The sequence below is a fragment of the Echeneis naucrates genome, chromosome 20 (genome assembly GCF_900963305.1).
Source record: "Echeneis naucrates chromosome 20, fEcheNa1.1, whole genome shotgun sequence".
Lineage (NCBI taxonomy): Eukaryota > Metazoa > Chordata > Actinopteri > Carangiformes > Echeneidae > Echeneis > Echeneis naucrates.
The window spans coordinates 17,704,239-17,722,560 of record NC_042530.1 but is presented as its reverse complement, the minus strand read 5'-3'; the positions used below and the strand labels follow the sequence as shown (position 1 = coordinate 17,722,560).

The 18,322-nt window shown below is 39.2% G+C and overlaps 1 protein-coding gene across 3 annotated transcripts; it reads right to left on the bottom strand.

Annotated features, from left to right (window-relative positions):
* Positions 1 to 342: 342 nt before the first annotated feature.
* Positions 343 to 18,316, bottom strand: rnpc3 (RNA-binding region (RNP1, RRM) containing 3). 3 transcript variants are annotated; one of them, XM_029529097.1, is made up of 17 exons: positions 18,278 to 18,293; positions 18,170 to 18,242; positions 17,457 to 17,613; positions 17,293 to 17,340; positions 17,067 to 17,176; positions 16,698 to 16,787; positions 14,178 to 14,289; positions 13,165 to 13,233; positions 12,177 to 12,316; positions 11,808 to 11,933; positions 11,296 to 11,444; positions 8,368 to 8,550; positions 5,343 to 5,437; positions 5,054 to 5,112; positions 2,152 to 2,284; positions 823 to 900; positions 410 to 688 (listed from the first exon to the last, which is right to left on the bottom strand). In XM_029529097.1, the coding sequence occupies exons 3-16, from the start codon at positions 17,607 to 17,609 to the stop codon at positions 835 to 837; spliced, it is 1,533 nt and encodes a 510-aa protein (XP_029384957.1). In that variant the 5' UTR covers positions 17,610 to 17,613; positions 18,170 to 18,242; positions 18,278 to 18,293; the 3' UTR covers positions 410 to 688; positions 823 to 834. The 3 variants fall into 3 exon arrangements, with proteins under 3 accessions (XP_029384958.1, XP_029384957.1, XP_029384956.1); XM_029529098.1 differs by lacking the exon at positions 410 to 688 and adding an exon at positions 343 to 403 and having other exon boundaries at positions 18,170 to 18,316; XM_029529096.1 differs by having other exon boundaries at positions 18,170 to 18,316.
* Between the last annotated feature and the right edge of the window lie 6 nt (positions 18,317 to 18,322).

Sequence of the window (18,322 nt, the reverse complement as noted above, 5' to 3'; positions counted from 1 at the left end):
ATTTGATTTCCAAATTGTCAGATATGATGTGTGCTGAGGCAAGTTCCACCAGTGTTTACTGCTCATAATCACACAGATGGGGCCAGCCTGGGATTGTAAAGGTAAGCTAACCCAGTCCCAGCTTTTTCCCACAGGCTCCAGTCTGTTAGGTTTGTTTGCTGTCTCTTCAGGACTGTGAGTTTTCCACTGTGTTGACAGCCTACCATCTGCTGCAGAGACAATCTAGATCTCATATACCTTCCCCGCTCTGTATTTATTTGGTCATCAGGACTTTAAGTTTGGGAGTGACTGAAGCGTATCCATAAATGGTAATGTGTGACAGAAAGAAAACATGACAAAAAGTATTTTCGTAAAATATTTTATTGAATTATAAAAGAAGAAGACGACATCTGATGCCCATCACCTGAAATTCAGCCAAACAAGACAGAAAGCATTGTAAAGAAAAGAAGTTTGCACTGCACTTTACAACATAATAGTACACTACACTAAACCTAAAACACAATGCTTGGTACTTATTCCTTTTAGACTACAATAAGTCAGCCTTTGTTTTAAATGGGTTCCAAGATAACGTCAAAAAAACAAACAAAAAACTGCCGCTATTGTCCTCAGTTTCTTCAAAAGGATATGCCATAATAAGGATACAAGTGGTTCTGCTGGGCCACAGTATCAAACCTTGGTATCTTGATTACTTAAAAGCATAAACACAAGTGTAAAGAAAACACCATTACAATGATAATTTGCCTTGTTCTGTATATACAGAGATACAATCTAAGTGAAAAAATTATGTTCTTCCTCCTTTTTATCTTTTGGCATTTCACTCACCTATTTAGTTCATCACTGCTTTGGACCTCTCTTCGTGTCTGTATTGTTTTGTTTTGGTCTTGCAGATCTGGCAAACTGCTGTGAATTCATAGCTAAGGCATGGAACTTTCATTGAACAGGTCAAAGTTGTAGAAACACTTTCAGGCAAGGACACGATGGTGCTATTATCTAAATGGAATTTTACCAACTTTATCTTCCTCTCTGTCAGTAGATGCATCACACAAAATAAACATAAACCGGCTTTGAGCAGAGGCTGGCACATATGATCACACTCTCATGGTTCACGCCCAGCTTTTGCAGCAGCTTTAAGCCATGCTAGCCCTCTTCCATGAGACACTTACCAACTCATATTAACTCAAGTTCACATGTTTGCTTATTAATAAGCAAGAAGACTACTGAGCAAAATGGACTTGTTGGGGTTGCTTTCTTGGCCCACATGATCAGTGACAGATGATGTCATCGACACAGTTTGCTAAAATTACTAATAAGTTAAAGAAGAAGGGAGGAGCCAGATGTGTGAGGTCCTTTCACTACAGTTAGCACTGTGGTAACATTACATGGAATCTTGTCTTGCACAATGTAAAAAATGTTTTTTGAACACTAGTCAAAGCTATTTTAGGATATATAGCTCCAGGTTTGATACTTTTCTAAAATTGCCATGTAATATGTTTTGATATATAAATATACATAGAGATACAAATATATAGAATTGCTTAGGTGAGAGATTATCATTGCTATATGGCTTTCGGTTTGCAACATTCCTGTGAGGGATTCACTGGAAACAATGCATCCACATAATCTAGCAGTTTGGTCCCATTTGTCCACCATCATGGAGTGTGTGGATCAAGACAGTAACTTGTGCTTCCAACACATGAAGCCTAAAAAGCCAAAATACATCAATTAATGAGACAGCTGCATTTCAAGACAGCAACACCCCCACCCTCCAAACTGTTTCTCAGTCACTACAAGTCATCACAAAGCCAACACACAAATATGCATGATGCTTGTGGTAACCGAATCATGGTGACTGACCCATTACACAGATTTGATGTGCAGTTACTGGTGTGAGAGCAGTAAGAACAGGTGGTACTTAAGAGCAGCCAGAAATTTGTCTCGCCAACAACGCATTGATGATTTCAGTTCTTCCTTACTTTTAAGGTCATTTCCCATAAATTACAAATTAAGTGGCTAAAGGTTGGTGCCAAGCATTTTCATTTCAGACTGATGTTTATAGACACACATGCAAACCTAATGATCAAACCTGGAAGGCCAGCATTTCTCATAGACCTTTGTACTTAATTCATAATGTGAGAGGGAATAAAAGGATACAACCACGAGTGGTTTATCATAAAGAACATAGCCGTTGGTTTCCCGCAGGGCTTTCTCTGCAATGCACTCCCCAGGGAGTCCAACGAATGCCTGCCCTTTCATCCGCCCCTCCTTCATTAACACAATGTCAAACCTGCAAGCAACAGAAAAGTGTGGGAACATCATTATCACACCAAGTCATGATCATTATAGTGCGGCTGTTCAGTCTGAGGGAGCAAATAAATGAAGTTCAACATCAAACCAATACAGAACATTAATTCAGAAGTCTAAACTCCACTGAAAAGCCTAAGCAGTTTGTTGGTCGTTGACAGAATCAATTTGTGTTCAAAAATAAATAAGAAAATCGATTAATAAAAGAATCACAATTCTCACTTAAATTGATTTAAAATGTCCCAAAATCGATTTTACAAAATTAAACAAATCTGCAGGCTGTCTACCTCCATTTTGTGTCCTGCATGTCCAGAACCGCCTGCGTGGTTCTGGAACATACGCATGCGTGGTAAGCACCAAAACAAATTGGAAAATACAATAATGGAGGAAAGAGATTCAACTGGTCCTGTCCTCGTTAAAGACAAAGATTTGGACTCATTTTGGTTTTTACTGAATGCCCAGGAAGACTGGGCTTGACATGGCTTATTTTATAGCTAGTTACTTCAAGTAGCAATTTTGGTCCACACACATTAGAAAAGGTACTTTCCTTTGAATTTAAAAGGCAGCAAGTTTAACTGCAGTATTTTTTTTATTATAAAGAGACACTCTTATTTTTTTTTTACTTAAGCAATGTGATATTTCTTTTATGCAACAGTTGCAAAAATTCCATCTAAGCTTGGATAAATGTTTGAAACTTAAATGTGAAGACGACACTTTATAATGTCTCAATTTCTCATTCTGTCTTGCAAAGCAAACTGGAGTAGATCATGAGGATCCTTTGTACACCTACAGATTGAAGCAGAAATCATTATAAACAAAAATGTTTTGAATCAAAAATAGAATTGGAATCCAAAATCATTTTGAATTGAAAATGGTTTTGAATTGAAAAATCGAATTTGAATCGAATCATGAGAGTCCCACCCATACAATTTAAACTGGGAATAGGCATCTAAAATACTTACAAATAGGTTTGGCACAGTTATATCATCGTTTGATCACCATCATTTGAGCAGACCGTAGTCATTTTGCATGATCGTTAAAATTGTTTCCATGCTCTATGTAACAACAGCTAGATGACACTAACAAAAGTGTCAACAAAACACCTGACAACAAAATCAGCTCTGTGTCTTCTCTTTCACCTTCTTTTCAGGTGGATGTTTGGCGTAAATATATGGAATGGCGTTTCTGTCTCGTATTGCCTCTAATAGTAGCCGGGGGCTTTTATTTACTCAACTGCAGAGGGTACCAGGCCTTTATTAGAAGGAAGGCTAATATTAGAAGAGGCCTTTATTTAAGCAATTGTCCTCTGTCTACAGCAGCATTTTCTGTTTCATCTCCATGGTTAACTTTGTTATCTGATGGGTACCATGTCTACATGGTGTGTGTTCTGTAGAAATGATGCCTGCGGGTACATGTGGTGGTAGCTACCAGATACAGTAGAAATAGAGGCACTACCGGTTTTTCTTTTCTCTTCTTTTTTTACTCCCCCCAAGGCAGAAAAAAGGAGGAGTTTATTTTATTTATTTTCTTTGTGTAAATCACAGATGTAACTGTCTAATAGCAGAGACTTCACTGTGTAGAATTATATTGTTTAAGTAAATGTTAAGATTAGTAGTGGCAGCTAAGTGCTGCAACAGAATGTCTTGAAATGTGTCCCCATGAAAATGTCTAACAACTGCATCTATGTTAATATATACTGTTGAATTGTATGATTAGCATTATTCCAGTTAATCTGTGACCACCATCTAAGACTTCCTGTGCCCATTGAAGACTGCTGTCAAATCACAGATTTCTTCCATATGAAGGTGCTTTAGTTCACCTGGATTTAATTCTCTTGTCAGAGAGGAAATGACCTCTGTGGGTAACACAGCTTTTGATAAAACCCTGTTGAACATCTAAATCATACGTAATCAGGTGAAGAATTGAAACTGATATTAGCGCTGGTCACAATCATTCCGTGACATGTGGTGTCCACTATACTGCATTGTAAAACCCAGACCTAAAGTATAATTGTGTTTTTACGTTAATCAGTGTTTTTACCAGTTATAATCAACAGTTCTGTTGGTTATGAAGAGAGGGAGACCTGTGAGACTATCACCATTTGAAAAAGTAACATCAATAGACAAAGCATTTATCGTTTTAAACTAAAAACTAGTTGCTGCTGAGACCTGCTGACTTAAACATAAAGGCTGCAAAAAAAAAACAAAAAAAACAATGAGGCCAAGTGCTATATTCAAATTGCAGGAGCAGCTATTTTTTGATAAAGGTATAATTCGTCTCCAAATTAATGTGCACATAAGGTAAAGGAAAATCTGCTCTGGAATATCGGCTTTTATTTTGGGTGAAATGTGGATTTTTGGGATGCCTGGGACCTAAAATAAATAAAAACAAAGCTATTTAATTGCAGACCATGTATTTTCTCTAGCAGAATAAAACCTTTCTGTTTATCACCTACATCTGTGTCCAGAGTCTGGCTTTCTACGAAACTTAAGTCTGGTATGATGACTCGGGTGGAATATTCATTTGAAGTACTGCTGATGCACAAACATAGTGGACAAGTGTGCCTCATGGTCCTTACATCAGGTTAGATGCTTATTAATAACAACACACAGTCAGCATGAATTACTAACCTCTCTCAAGAGAAAGTGACAAATTGCTTGAGTAAAAAAAAGCTTGAAGAAGGAAGATAAAGTCGAGGGACATGTAAACCATCCTAAGAATTAAAGACCAGATCCTGGGAACATTTACATACATGTTTCTCTCAGTTTCTGACAAAGGGTCGATGTATCTCCCATAGATGTACTTCAGGTCCTGAAATACAAGTATAGTGCATATTAGGAGAAAATATTAATGTATGAAAATTAATGCATTGTTGATGCTACTGTTTATGCAGGAGCCTTGTATGGTCCAGGATTTACATCTCATAGCAAGATCTAACTTTAACATGTCATAAGAGAATTCAGATCATGTACAATGGATTTACTCTAGAATAAGCATCGAATCCCATAAACACGTGGGCCAAGTTCCATAAGTGCACCTACTTTCTCTTCCACTTGCTTTGCGATATTCTTCACATATAGTCTGCAGGTAGGTTCACCTGGTTCATAATTCTTAAACACAGACATCTTTTTCATCTCTGTTTTAAAAGAAAGAAAGAAAAATAAATAAATCACACAAGGTATTTCAAAAACAGAAAAAATTAGAAAACTGCCTACAAGTCAGTCAAACAAAGTATCATCCAGTCAGTGTTGTATTTAAGACAGAATTGACTGAGGAACCAGGAAAAAAAGGAGGCACAGATACATAAAAGCAACAACTGTTTCTCGCAGCACCTACCAGCCTATTCTCTGTAAATACGACCTCAGTGTAGTGTTTTTGTGCTTAAAAAATGGCTGAGAAATGGGCGCAGTGAAAACAACACATTTCTCTTGCTCACACGACGACTCTCATTGACTGGAATTGCAGATGTGCAAGTTCATTATTTATTTATCCATCTTCAACCACTTATCAAGCACAGGGATAGCAGCTTTTGCAGGGAGCCCCAGACTCAATTTCCCTGGCTAACCTTGGCTAACTGTGAGTGGGGGATCCTGATGAACTCCCAAGCCAGTGAGGAGATATAATCTCTCCACCTGGTCCTGGGTCTGCCCTGAGGTCTCCTCCCAGTTCCAAATGCCCAGGTGGGTGACCTGGTGGTATTCTTATCAGATGCCCAAACCACCTCCATTGCCTCCTTTCCATGTAAAGGAGCAGTAACTCTACTCCAAGTCACTCCCAAATGACTGATCTACTCACCCTATCTCTAAAGAGACACCCCAGTCATCCTGCAGGGAAAATCATTGCAGCCCCATGTATCTGAGATCTTGTTCTTTCGGTCATGACCATAGGTGAGAGTAGGGATGAAGATTGACTGCTAGATAGACAGCTTTGCCTTCTGGCTCATCTCTGTTTTCATAACAACAATGCAGTGGGGTGAATGCAGCAATGCACCAACTGCTCTGATTCGCCAATCAATCTCATGCTCCATTGTTCTCTCACTTGTGAACAAGACCCCGAGATACTTAGACTCCTTCAGTTGGGGCAAGGATTCATTCACAACCTAGAGTAGGCAATCCGTCAGTTTCCTCCTGAGAAGCACGGGCCTCAGATTTAGATGTGCTGATCCTCATCCTGACCACTTCACACTCAGTTGCGAATTGATCCAATGAGTATTGTAGATCTGAGGCCAATTGTACCAACAGGAACATATCATCCGTGAGAAGAAAGGATGCAATCCTCCAGGTGCTGACCTACAGCCTCGTCTCACCGCAGTTACATGGAGTTGTTGGAGACTACGTCAATGACTTCACCCTGGGAAACTTATGGTGAGCCCGCATCATCCGCCAGTTCTGTCTCTATTACAGTGACTAGATAAGTGAGGTTCAGAAGTTCACTAAAGTGCACTTTTCACTGTCCTGTTACCTCTGCAGTTGAGCTCAAGAGTGTGCCATCCTTGGTGTACACAGCTCAGGTGGTCTCCTGTTTCCCCCTCCTGAGATGTTAGATGGTCCTCCAAAAGGACCTTGATAGTCTCGCCAAACTTTGAACTGCTTTTCAGTACATATGCAGGGACAACAGTCAGAGTTGCCTTCCCTGCCGTCAAGCGCAGGGAGGAGACCCTCTGGTCCACTGGGTTAAACACCAACATGGTGGCACTCATTGGGGACTTGTGAGTCATTCCCTTGGCAGCAACAGAGAAGAATAGCATCTAGCTCCTATCCAGGATTTTCAATACAGAGTGAAGGCTATGCATGGGGGTGAACCCCACCAGATCCAGCTGGCTCCTTCCCCCCCAGAGAAGTGACATTCCGTGTTCCCAAAAGCAGCATCTGTCACTGAGGGTCCTCACCATCACCCCCACCTATGTGGCAGCACACCTGACAACCAGCGGTTTCTCGCGCAGGTGATAGGTTCACAAGATGGGGGAGAATGCATTGCCCACCTTGTGTCTTTGGGCTGTTCCCAACCATGCACCATGACAGACAGTGCCACCAGGCACTCGCAGACGGGCCATCTATCCACACTTGGCTCTAGATGTGAGCCCCAGGCTTCCTCTGAGCATTCCGTCACATTCCTTCCTCCCTCTATTTTCATGGGGTCCTTTGAAACCTGCTTGTGCTCACCTAAGACCAATTAGTCTTTGGAGACCCTACCAGGAGCCCATGGCTCCTGACAACACTGCCCACAGGTTCATTAGGGAATGCACACCTCTCAACCAGGATAAGGTGATGATTTATTCATTCTTCAGACATTCCCAGAGTCAAACACAACCAAGGCCATTTCCACATTTTCTTTTAAAACTAAAGGGATCTGATCACTCTGATAGTTATTACAATGTGCTGTTCAGCATTGGCCTCACTTTTCAGCCAAGGTCTCTTTGTCAATTTCTTAAATACAGTTTATAGGCTGTACCAATACTTATGTTTACTTCCTTATTAAGTGCCTTGAGTCAAGAATTATGCTCTGCCCATGACTGATTCTTGCCTTAGGTTGATAGGTAAAACAGCAGAAAATACAGGTCATTAGAGGAGCAAATACCTTTGACTAAGCCACAGCTCTGCTCTGTCTTTACCAACTGTATTTTAAACTTAGACATTAGTCAGAGCTTCTGTTCCTCTGAGAGAGCCATAATTTTCTTTTTTCATGTTGACAGCCAATTTTTTTATAATGTGCATTTGAAACAAACGAGTTACGTTTTTTTCCCCTCATTTCTTCAATGAAAACAGCATATAAGGATGTGCAGCTATAGAAATCATGAACGTCTTTTTGAACATGATAATACAACTGTCGTACAGTATCAATATATAATGCTCAGCTCAGCAAGCATTTGTTAAAGTGATTATGATTAACACCTCAGAAATCTGAACCTGACTCATCGCAGCTTTGTAAACTATTTCCCCTTTTGTGATTCACCTGTTACTGATCACCAGGTCATTACCAGCTTTGTTGAAGCCAACAAGCTTTCTTGCACTCAGATGAACAGGCTAATCCCTGAATCACCATGCTGCCCATACGGGTTACACTCACCATCTTTCGACAGTCGTCCTTTCTCCAGCTCCTTCCTTGAGATGACATCTGAGGTGAGATCCTGTGCATTGTCGCTTTTTTCCTCTTGCTGTTCAGTCTCCAAGGTACTGGGGTAGAGCTTCCCAAATCCTTCAGTGACCTTCTCATCACCATCAAACGTAGCTGCTTGACGCTCATCCACTTCTGAAGGGTCACAGAAATGTTTGTTAGTCCTGATTAGTTGTACACCAAACATGTCTTCCGCTAGTTATGACTATTATTATAGCAGCTTTTATTTAATGGCTGCTGAGCTGGATTTAGTGCTTTATGAGACAAAACAAGACAAAGACACTCTACCACAAACACAGATGGAATTTTTTTAAGTGTCTAAGAAAAGCAGATGGTGAAATAATCACTTCCACAATGTTTATCCTCCTCAGCAGACAAAACAAGCTCAGGATGGCAAATCTTCTTGGTCATAATCAGTTTAACGTAATGATGTAAACATTTCCAAACATGGTATCTTTGAAAATAATGTTTTTTTCATTAAGGTTTAATAAAATGAACACAAAAATAATGTTAAAGAAGTGAGGCATGGCTGTGCCAGTAATTGAAAGGATGATCTCAGAAGTGAGCCATAAGCACAATCAATCTGCGTCAAACAGAGAACTGCAATTAAATAAAATCCAGCCCCGTTTCACAAACAGCAGCTGGCAGTGAGAAGGATAACTCCATCAGACTTTGAGGATCACATGCATGCGCACAACCACTGCAGATGGATTTACTAAAAGCAGTGAGCCTGTACAAATCCGAAGGGGGGGCTTGTCATTCACATAAGGTCTAGCGTATGTGTACTGGAGCAAGAAGTAGTGGGGAGCTTTGCTGATACACTTTCGACAGCGAACTAGATCACTGCTTTCAAAATTATCCTTTCCCTTATCTGTCCCCCACCTCCCCTTTTCATTTAAATAGCTTGTTTATCGTCTCCCACAACCCCACTTCCCCAAAACAAGACTAATCCAAAAAGCCACCTGTCCTGGTTTATCTTTTCTCTGCCTTCTGGAAATTCTTTGTGTTTGACTTTGAAATCTATTTTACTGCTCAGGGGCTTGCCAGAGACTGAAGTTGTAGTTAGAGAAAGGAGATAAGGTGACCAGGGAATGGCGCTGCTGACAAGTAACACAGGCTATACCCCCAATGACAGTTTCCTCATACAGATAATGGTAAAACCTTTTTGGTGCAAGTTTCTGCTGTGATAAACTGCTGTGTAACACTTGGCTCTGACTTCACCAAAGTCAAAGCTTTAAATTGTATCAGTACGAATATTAAACTACCTCTTTCTTCAACATGATAAGCATGATGTATAGTAGCAATAAGATTCTTATAGATGGGGAGAACTATGGTCTTCCCGAGCATGTTTCAATAATTTTCAAGCCAATTTAAGAAATAGTATTTGTGTTGTATTTTGTTATTCAAAGCAACTGCGTGTGTTCAACTCATTGATGGTTGGCATGTTAGTAAAAAGTGGGTATCTGTATCAGTGAGAAATAGTAATGACAGAGACCTGTATTTATGAAGAAGGATTCTGATGGCGATGGTGTTTCACTATTGAACCAATAGAAACCATATTTGGAGGAGAAGGGGGAGCTAAAGAGGAGGGTGGGGTGGATTTGACTCTGCTCTGTACTCTATTTTGATTTGGTGGTACAGTCTGTCACTCACACAACAGCCACTTGAAACTAGATAGTGAGAGCATAAATTCATTTGGAAAACATTTACTGGTGTTTAATGAGGTGATTAATCTAGTAAGAAGTACGGACATAAACTTCAATACAATCAGATCCTCCTAGCAAAAGTGAACTCACTCCTTGTCGGTCAAAAAAAAAAAAAAAAAGTTGGTTTAAAACACAAACTTGTCTTTACAGATCCAAATCAATGTTAATTTTATAAACATTCTGTTAGAAAATTCCAGTGTATACTTTCAAAACTGACCCTGATGAACAACACATCTTTACTATTATTTATAAAACATAGATTGCTGAATGTTAAAATTAAAAATGAGGGAACTCTTAGATTCTTTCATCCCCCTGAATGTGCCACACGCCTATGCCTGAACACAATCTCTAGGCAGCAAATGCTACAGACACTTGCAGTGGGTATGGATAGTATTCAGACACCCTTTAATTGTTCACTTGCTTACATTGCAGCCATTCGCTAAATCATAATTTAAATCTATCATTTCAGTTGTTTTTTTTTCCCTCATTAATGTACACACAGTACCCCATTTTGACAGAAAAACACAGAAATGTGGACATTTTTGCAAATTTATTAAAGAACAAAAACTGAAATAACACATGGCCATAAGTATTCAGACCCTTTACTGTGACACTCGTATATTTAACCATCCTTGAGATGGTTCTACAACTTCATTGGAGTCCAGCTGTAATTAATTAATTTGATTGGGATTGATTAGGAAAGACACACACCTGTCTATATCAGACCTTACAGCTCACTATGTCAGAGCAAAGGAGAATTTCTGTCACTACAGAATCTCAACATTTCTGTGTTTTTCTGTCCGAATGGGGTGCTGTGTGTACATTAATGAGGAAAAAAAAAAAAAAAAAAAAAAAAATTAAGGAGGTCTGAATACTTTCCATAGCCATGGATATGTAGTACTTACACATACTGACTGAGAAAATAGTGAAATCAAAGTGTGGAAAACTAATGATCCTAAATTTAGGATTACACATGCATTTCTGAAAAGCTAGACCCAGTTAGAACTAGGAAATCATTCCAAAAAAATCATTTTGAACCAAGACCTGATTGTGTTAAGCATAATTTAACACACATAAATAAACAATCTTGATTTCAAACCGAGGAGTAATTATTTATTCCAAGTATATAGTTGGAGAACAAGAAAAGTGGAAGTAGATCAATGGGAACCCTTACCTCTGCCTCCATCAGAATGTGTCTCTTGACCTGGCCCACTCCCTTCCACTATTGAAGTTACCTCAGGGACCGAAATGTGGAATTCAATTTTCCTTGGCCCAGCCGGGTAGAGCTGCTCAAACACATCACAGGGCTGCAGCAGTGGAGCACTGAGGACAGCAGAGACAATCAGCACCACAGCATTCTCTGAAGAGGACTCGCAATAAACCTGGCTCCTGAGCAGTTTATGATTCAAGATATCTTGTTCTCGTCAACAGGAGATATTTCCCAGTCCACAAGCACAAAGCCAGGAGATATTGAGGTGTGTGTGTATTTAGATCTCAGAAAGAGTTTGTGGTCTGCCATTAAGGGAGTGTGTGTGTGTTTGGAACTGAGAGGATAAATCATAAGTCACACAAAGCTGTCTTTATGAGGAAGACTTATTGTCTCCAGGTTTTTTAGCCCTCTATGAATGCTGTCTCCAGATAAGCAATGCGTGAGGACTGTGACATGCAAGAGTGCCTTCGGGGTACCTCTGAGAGTCTGGTTTGGGAGTATAAAGTAGATCCTTGATCTTGGGCTTCTTTCTCTTTGAAGCGGTTTTCGGTCTCATGGGTCTCTTGCATGCTTGGTTGACCAGGCCCATCAGACGAACTATCCTGAAATAAAGCAAGTAAAGGGAGTCAGAGAAAAATGTCTATGATGAACAACATAAACTGCCCACCTATCCAAGCATTTTCCTTAAAGCCAGTTTTGCTTCCAGCAACTTAATTACTAATGAATGATACATTAACACACTGGCTCAAGTGACAGTGGCTCTATTACACAACACTACTGCACATGAGAGAGAATTTCATTGCTTTGTTTCGGCTGAATTGAGTACTCTGTGAGTGGTGCTATACCTCTCTTTGTCTTCGTCATCTCCACTCTCATACTCCGACTCTTCACTGGACAGCTCCATCTCGTCCTCTGGTAAAGGGGGGTATTCAGGGGGGAAGGGGGGTGGCATGGGCATAGGTGGTGCAGGTGGCAGGAGCTCATACTGAAGAGAACAACACAGGACATCTTGGTTTACAAATACCAATGATTTGCATCTTTGCACACTGGCCAAAACATTGATGATCTCAGTAGGAATGATTATATCCAGAATCAAATAAAATATTAATCATTTGTGTAAAATTTTGTCATACTTGCTGTGTGAAGTCTTGAGAGGTCAAACTGGCATTTTAAATTTGACTACCAAATCTAGTCAGTACATCCTTGAGTCAACATGGAAGTTAAAGCAAAATTTTAAGGGATTTCCATGAGGATTAAATGAGAAATACCATTTGCAAGGCAAAAATCATGTTTGGTGAGGTCCTAGATTTTTACCCTTAACCATCAAAATCTAAAAATATCCTAATTGAGTACAGGTGATAGTTTTTATTTTAACCAAATTTGAAGAAGTTGCGTTGACAAGGCCAGGATTGTGATTCCTTTTGAGTTATTGCATCCCCAAGAATGTCAGGCATGGATGAAAAACTAAAATTTCTTTGTTTTGTTTATTTTCAATTCATCTCATGATTATTTTTCTAGCCATTATTGTTCCCAAGGGCCTGGATTTATGTCTTCATTGTTCTCATTTAGTCCAAAAAAAGACATGAACTTGTTTTATACATTACATCTTGTGAGATAAAAGCTAGTGCAAAAAAAAAGACAGTTATACTGTGGCATGGAGTTAGACAGGTTTCAGAAGGGACTTTTTAGTGAAGGTTGAGATATTTTTGTCAGTTTAATAAATATTTTTGTAGGGAAAAAAGAGATTATTCAATGCTCTTGTATCAAAAGTAGATGGGGAAAAAAATTAAAAACACATTTGAACAGTGACCTCATTGGTTGAAATGTGCTTACCATGGGGGGTCTTGCAGTGACTGGGCCAAATGGACATGGTAAGTTCATCTTGTTCATCAAATGAAGTACCTGTATAATCGGAGATATGAACGTGAGTACAGTGACAGTTGTATCTAAAGATTGATACCTGGAGCTGGGTGGAAGGTGGGAATATAAATATACTGCAGCTCACAAAACATAGAGCTTGTAACCTGGGGTCCATATGTAAAGCTGATTGAAAGGCTTCTGCATTTTCATTTAAAATACAAGGATCATACTGAGATTGAAGCTGAAATGAGATACCAGTGACAAAGCTGAACATGGTGGCATTCTCTCTGTAACACACCAGCACCACCAAGATGCTAATGCTGGAAGTAGCCACAATAAAAATCAAGGCAGTGCAGCTCCCAGGGAAATGTTAAATCCATAACTCATGCCTCCCACTTATGGTTTATTATTAATACTAGGTTCTCCAATTGAAACTTAAAAGGCAAATGTTTGCCGTTTGATCTTTAAGAGGTTGGATGCAGTTCAAAAACCTCTGGGACATTTATTCCGTGATCATATTTCCATTTTACAATATGAATCTGAACTCTGGAAATGCTGTCAAATTTGCATTTTCATACAATTTACAACTTTTCAAAATTAGAAAAGTGGGCTTACAGCAGTGCTTCTCAAATAGTGGGGCATGCCCCTCGTGTGTGACCCCGCGGAACATCTTTTTGCTGTACTAGAATAAAGTATATTCCTTTCTTTTTTCTTTTTTTGCTGTCTTGCTGCAGAGGTGTACTTATAACAATTTTATAGACAAATGATACTATTTATAGTCGCAGGGAGAGTTGGGGTGGGGGCTGTGCAATATTTTCTTCTTCCTAGAGGGGGCGTCACAGAAAATAATTCAGAAGCACTGGGTTACAGGAACAGAATGGAAAGATACACACAAACAAGTACATCCACGCATGACCAACATCTGCATATCAAAGAAGTGCTGGCATCAGATGAAAAATGATATGACAGAAGCAATAGTTACTCACTTGAACATAAAACTTAGGAACACTCATGAGGGCATGTGTTATATTGGTCAGGATGCCATTAGAAGGGGGTGGATATAAATATTTCAAAGTGGGATTCGATTGAAATTTCAACCTGTAGGAGGTAGACAGAGAGAAAAAAGGACAGAATTACTGAAAAAGAAACTGCAGCTTCAAGTCAACTGCCACTGAATATGTTGTCTCACCACTGAGCTTTAGCTGGGTGTCCTGTTCTTTATGAGAAGCATTCAACCAACTCATCACGGGGGGAAGAGGGGAGAGGGGGGGAGGGAGGGAAGGGGAAAAAAAAAAAAAAAAAAAAAAATCGAGCCATAAAGGGACATTGGGACTAGCATGCCACGTCAGCACCAAGACTTAATCACATGTAAGCATAACTTTGCAAATGTAAGAGTCAGCACAGAATGAGAAAATAGATCTGAACATACTCAAGCCTGGTAAGCAAAGGTGCTGTATGTAAAGTTTATATTACCTCTTGGGTCAGAAATAATATTCTCATAAAATCAGTCAGAGATCACTTTGTTGAATGTTTATGTAGGTTTCTCAGCGTTTGACACATTGGCTGCTTTTCAGTCAGATGAAATGCCTTCACTTCAAGTATACTGATACTGAACAGTGGTACTCAGACTTATCTGTGTCTGACTCAACATTGGAAAATTTCACTTCAGATGCTTCAGTGTTTTAAAAATCAAATCTGCTTTTATCTATCAGTTTGTTTTTCCAGCTGCTATGTGACTATGTGTGGTACAGCTGGACAATCACACCGTAGTCATGCTCTAATAAAAACTTTGCTCTACGGTCTAGTTGCATCTATATCTTTTTGTGTCTATGATCAGGACATATATTGGGACATAAAATGTTGGATGATGATTATTTGTATGAACTTGATGAACTACCTTGATTTCAATCAGTGGATAAACTGAGTTCTTGTCCTTTAGTGACTATCTCAATGGTTCAGTCATTGTATGTTTTTACATCAAAACAGAAAATTATACACAATAGTGGAAGGTTTATTTCATATTGCCTATCTCTACAAAAATCAATAACTCATAGCAGCAGTACCAGAACTGCTTACAACTTCCTCCCTTTGCTGCTTATTGATGAAAAACAATGGGTGGCCTCAGCAGATGGTGTACCATGAAGTACTAATTTGTATTTTCCAGAGTTGACACACTGCAGATTTAAGAAGAAATTCCCTTTTTCCTTTCAGGTCAAAAATAATGTCACACCTTGGGTATGGGCAGTATCGAGGGCACTGTAGATTAAAAATATCCTGGTTGGTATGTTTATAATGCAACTGTAATGTTACTTACATTTTTAATGAGCTGGATTCAAAGAATTTCAGATGGATTTGTGCTTAAAACAGAATAGTTTAGCTCAATGCTATCTGATAAAGGTTCAATATTTTCAAACACTCACCAACTGATGCATTTGTGTACATAACATATTTTTAGGCCATAAGGACGAAAAAGACTTTAGCATAGAATATGATGCATTATAACATGAAGGGAGGGAGAGGGAAGGAGCAGATGTATAACATAGACTGTCAGGACTGAAGCAAAAGGTATCAAAGACCACCTGCTCCTGCCAACTGGCAGGACAGACGGCCTGTCAGACGCTCAATGGCAGCCTTCCCATCTAATTGAACATAATGCCACTGACTTTTTGAATGCAGCTGTCATATTCTTATCCAGGTTTACTGTCAGTTGGCCTCTACACACCTCATCTGATATCTGATAATACGAGATTGTATTTGAGTTGGTAACAATTTTATGCCAGTTGTCACCAAGCATGGCTTGTAATCAAAGTGGCAAAATGAAAAACAATAATAATAACAATAATCATAACAAAAACAACAATAACATTGATGACAATAATAATAATAATAATAATAATAATACAGTGCTTAAAGTAAAAAATAAATCTTGAGCCTGAGCTTTTTTGTGGGGGTGGAAAAAAATATTTACAAAAAATAAAGATGATAATGTTAAATGTGAAACTCAGTAAAGCTAATTAATTTGAGGAATTATTTAAGCTCCTTTGTTGGTTGTTAGGACATCTTCCCCTGCCTTCATAAACTTTCTGGCTTTGTCTCCATCATCTCCAACAGTGACTTTGATGAAAAAAATGCTGGCTTGGATGCTGCATTCACGAAAACTCGGAACTGAGAATTCTATATTCCAACTTGGCATACTTGGAATACTTTAAACCCTGATGATGGTGATGATGATGATGATAATAATAATAATAATAATAATAACAACAACAATAATCATCATCATCATCAGACCACAATATTTCTTTAGAATAATTCCCTAAAGACTGGCATGATAATACACTTACACAAAATGAGACATACAAGTGACTCAGAAAAGTAATCTTTGATTTGTCAGTTTTGTTTTTGTTTTTTTGTTTTTTTTTTAAATTGCAAAGGTACAATGCCTCAGTTAATTTGGGATTTAAGAAAGAAAGCAAATATTAAAACAAAGACATCAAAACACTTACCCTAGATCTGGTGCAATGCCAGTCTCTATAAGGGAAATATTTGCGTGTTGTGTCTCCTGCTTCCTCTTCTCTTCCTTAAGACATTTCCCACTGTAGAAAAACAGAGAAAACTTGCTCTGCTCTGTTATCAGTACATGATGTTCAGACTAGGGATGTTGACGCTCTCATTAACAACAAAAGAGTCTATTCTAGCAGTCGCTTCACCATATATAACCTGTATAATGTGTCAGAAATATTAAAGTGTAATAATAATTATAAATAATATAAACATGCATGTATATAATATAAAAATAATTAAAAATAATCTCAGTTCAAGTTGTTCAACCTGCTCAATGGTGTACTTTAATTCATACATTCCAAGCAACCTACCTGTCTGACACTGGTGGATCCTTCAATACTGTCACATGTTCTTGGTCTTTGGCAAACTCTGCAACAAGCCTATGACCAAGAATCTCTAACTGATGTAGCCTGGCAAGAGCCTGAAGGAGAATCAACACCATAATGGCATTAGGGAAGGTTTAAGTGTTAACTACACAACTTACTTAAAATTCACTCAATTGCCATCTGTAGAATCTTTAGAAGGAAAAAACCTCACATTTTCTGCTGACTTCTCACTTCTAAAGGTTGCAAAGGCAGTGTGTTTCTGTGAAACATATATAGTAGATATAACATTATGCCATAAACCACTGAATGGACATGAAATCCACCAAATTTCACAATCTAAGAAAACTTGCAAGGCAACAGTCAGACGCAACCTACCAGACAACCAGTGCTTGAGAAAACCCTGACAGATTCAGCTCCAAAGTATTTCAGGAGGTCCTCCTTATCGTCCTGGTTGAGCTCAGCTGGTAAATGGCGGATAAACAGTGTCTTGCTGCTGCTTGTTTGGACAAAGTCCTCCTTCATGTCCATTTCACTGTAGGACAGAAAGTCTCAGTTAAGCCATGGTTACTAGCCTCGCCTCATGCAGGGTGACAGTCACAGCAAAATAATCCCCGAAGTTTATTAGTGTGTCAACTAATTAGCAATAGAAATTAATTTTCTATTTTCTTTTCTGATCATTAGGCTCATCTGAAGACCTTCTAGCAAACTGTGGTGGGATCGACTATTTTCTATTGTGCTGCCGACGCAGCAGAATCTCGGTGGCAGCTGGGAAGGTGTTTTATATATGTGTGTGTGTGTGTGTGTGTGTGTGTGTGTGTGTGTGTGTGTGAAAGAGAGAGAGAGAGAGAGAGAGAGAGAGAGAGAGAGAGAGAGAGAGAGAGAGAGAGGAGGGAGGCTTCCACAGTTAAAACCCTAGGTTGTTAGCTTTATCTTGTTGTTAGCTTAAGACGACTTGTCTTCGGTTTTACTTCTACTTCGGTTTTACTCCGTTACCAATGCTAGACTGAGCCAAGGTAACGCTGTTAGATGCAACTACCATAAGTAAACTAACAACTATTGAAAAAAAGCTGAAAAAATGAATAACATACCCGCTTCCTATAACAGCAGCATGGACAGATGAGCAGTAAACAAACACTCCACTCCACTCCACTCCACTCCACTCCACTCCACTCCACTCCACTCCACTCCACTCCACTTCCGCTTCCGCTTCCTCCGCTTCCTCCTCCGCTGCTGCTGCTGCT

Excerpts from the sequence above, each read along its gene's own strand:
- rnpc3 (XM_029529098.1), bottom strand. The coding sequence starts at position 17,609 with ATGGACATGAAGGAGGACTTTGTCCAAACAAGCAGCAGCAAGACACTG. Across the intron at positions 5,438-8,367 it reads AGGACGACTGTCGAAAGATG|AGATGAAAAAGATGTCTGTG; the intron begins GTGAGTGTAACC and ends CTTTTAAAACAG. Across the intron at positions 2,285-5,053 it reads TCAGAAACTGAGAGAAACAT|GTTTGACATTGTGTTAATGA; the intron begins GTATGTAAATGT and ends TGTTGCTTGCAG.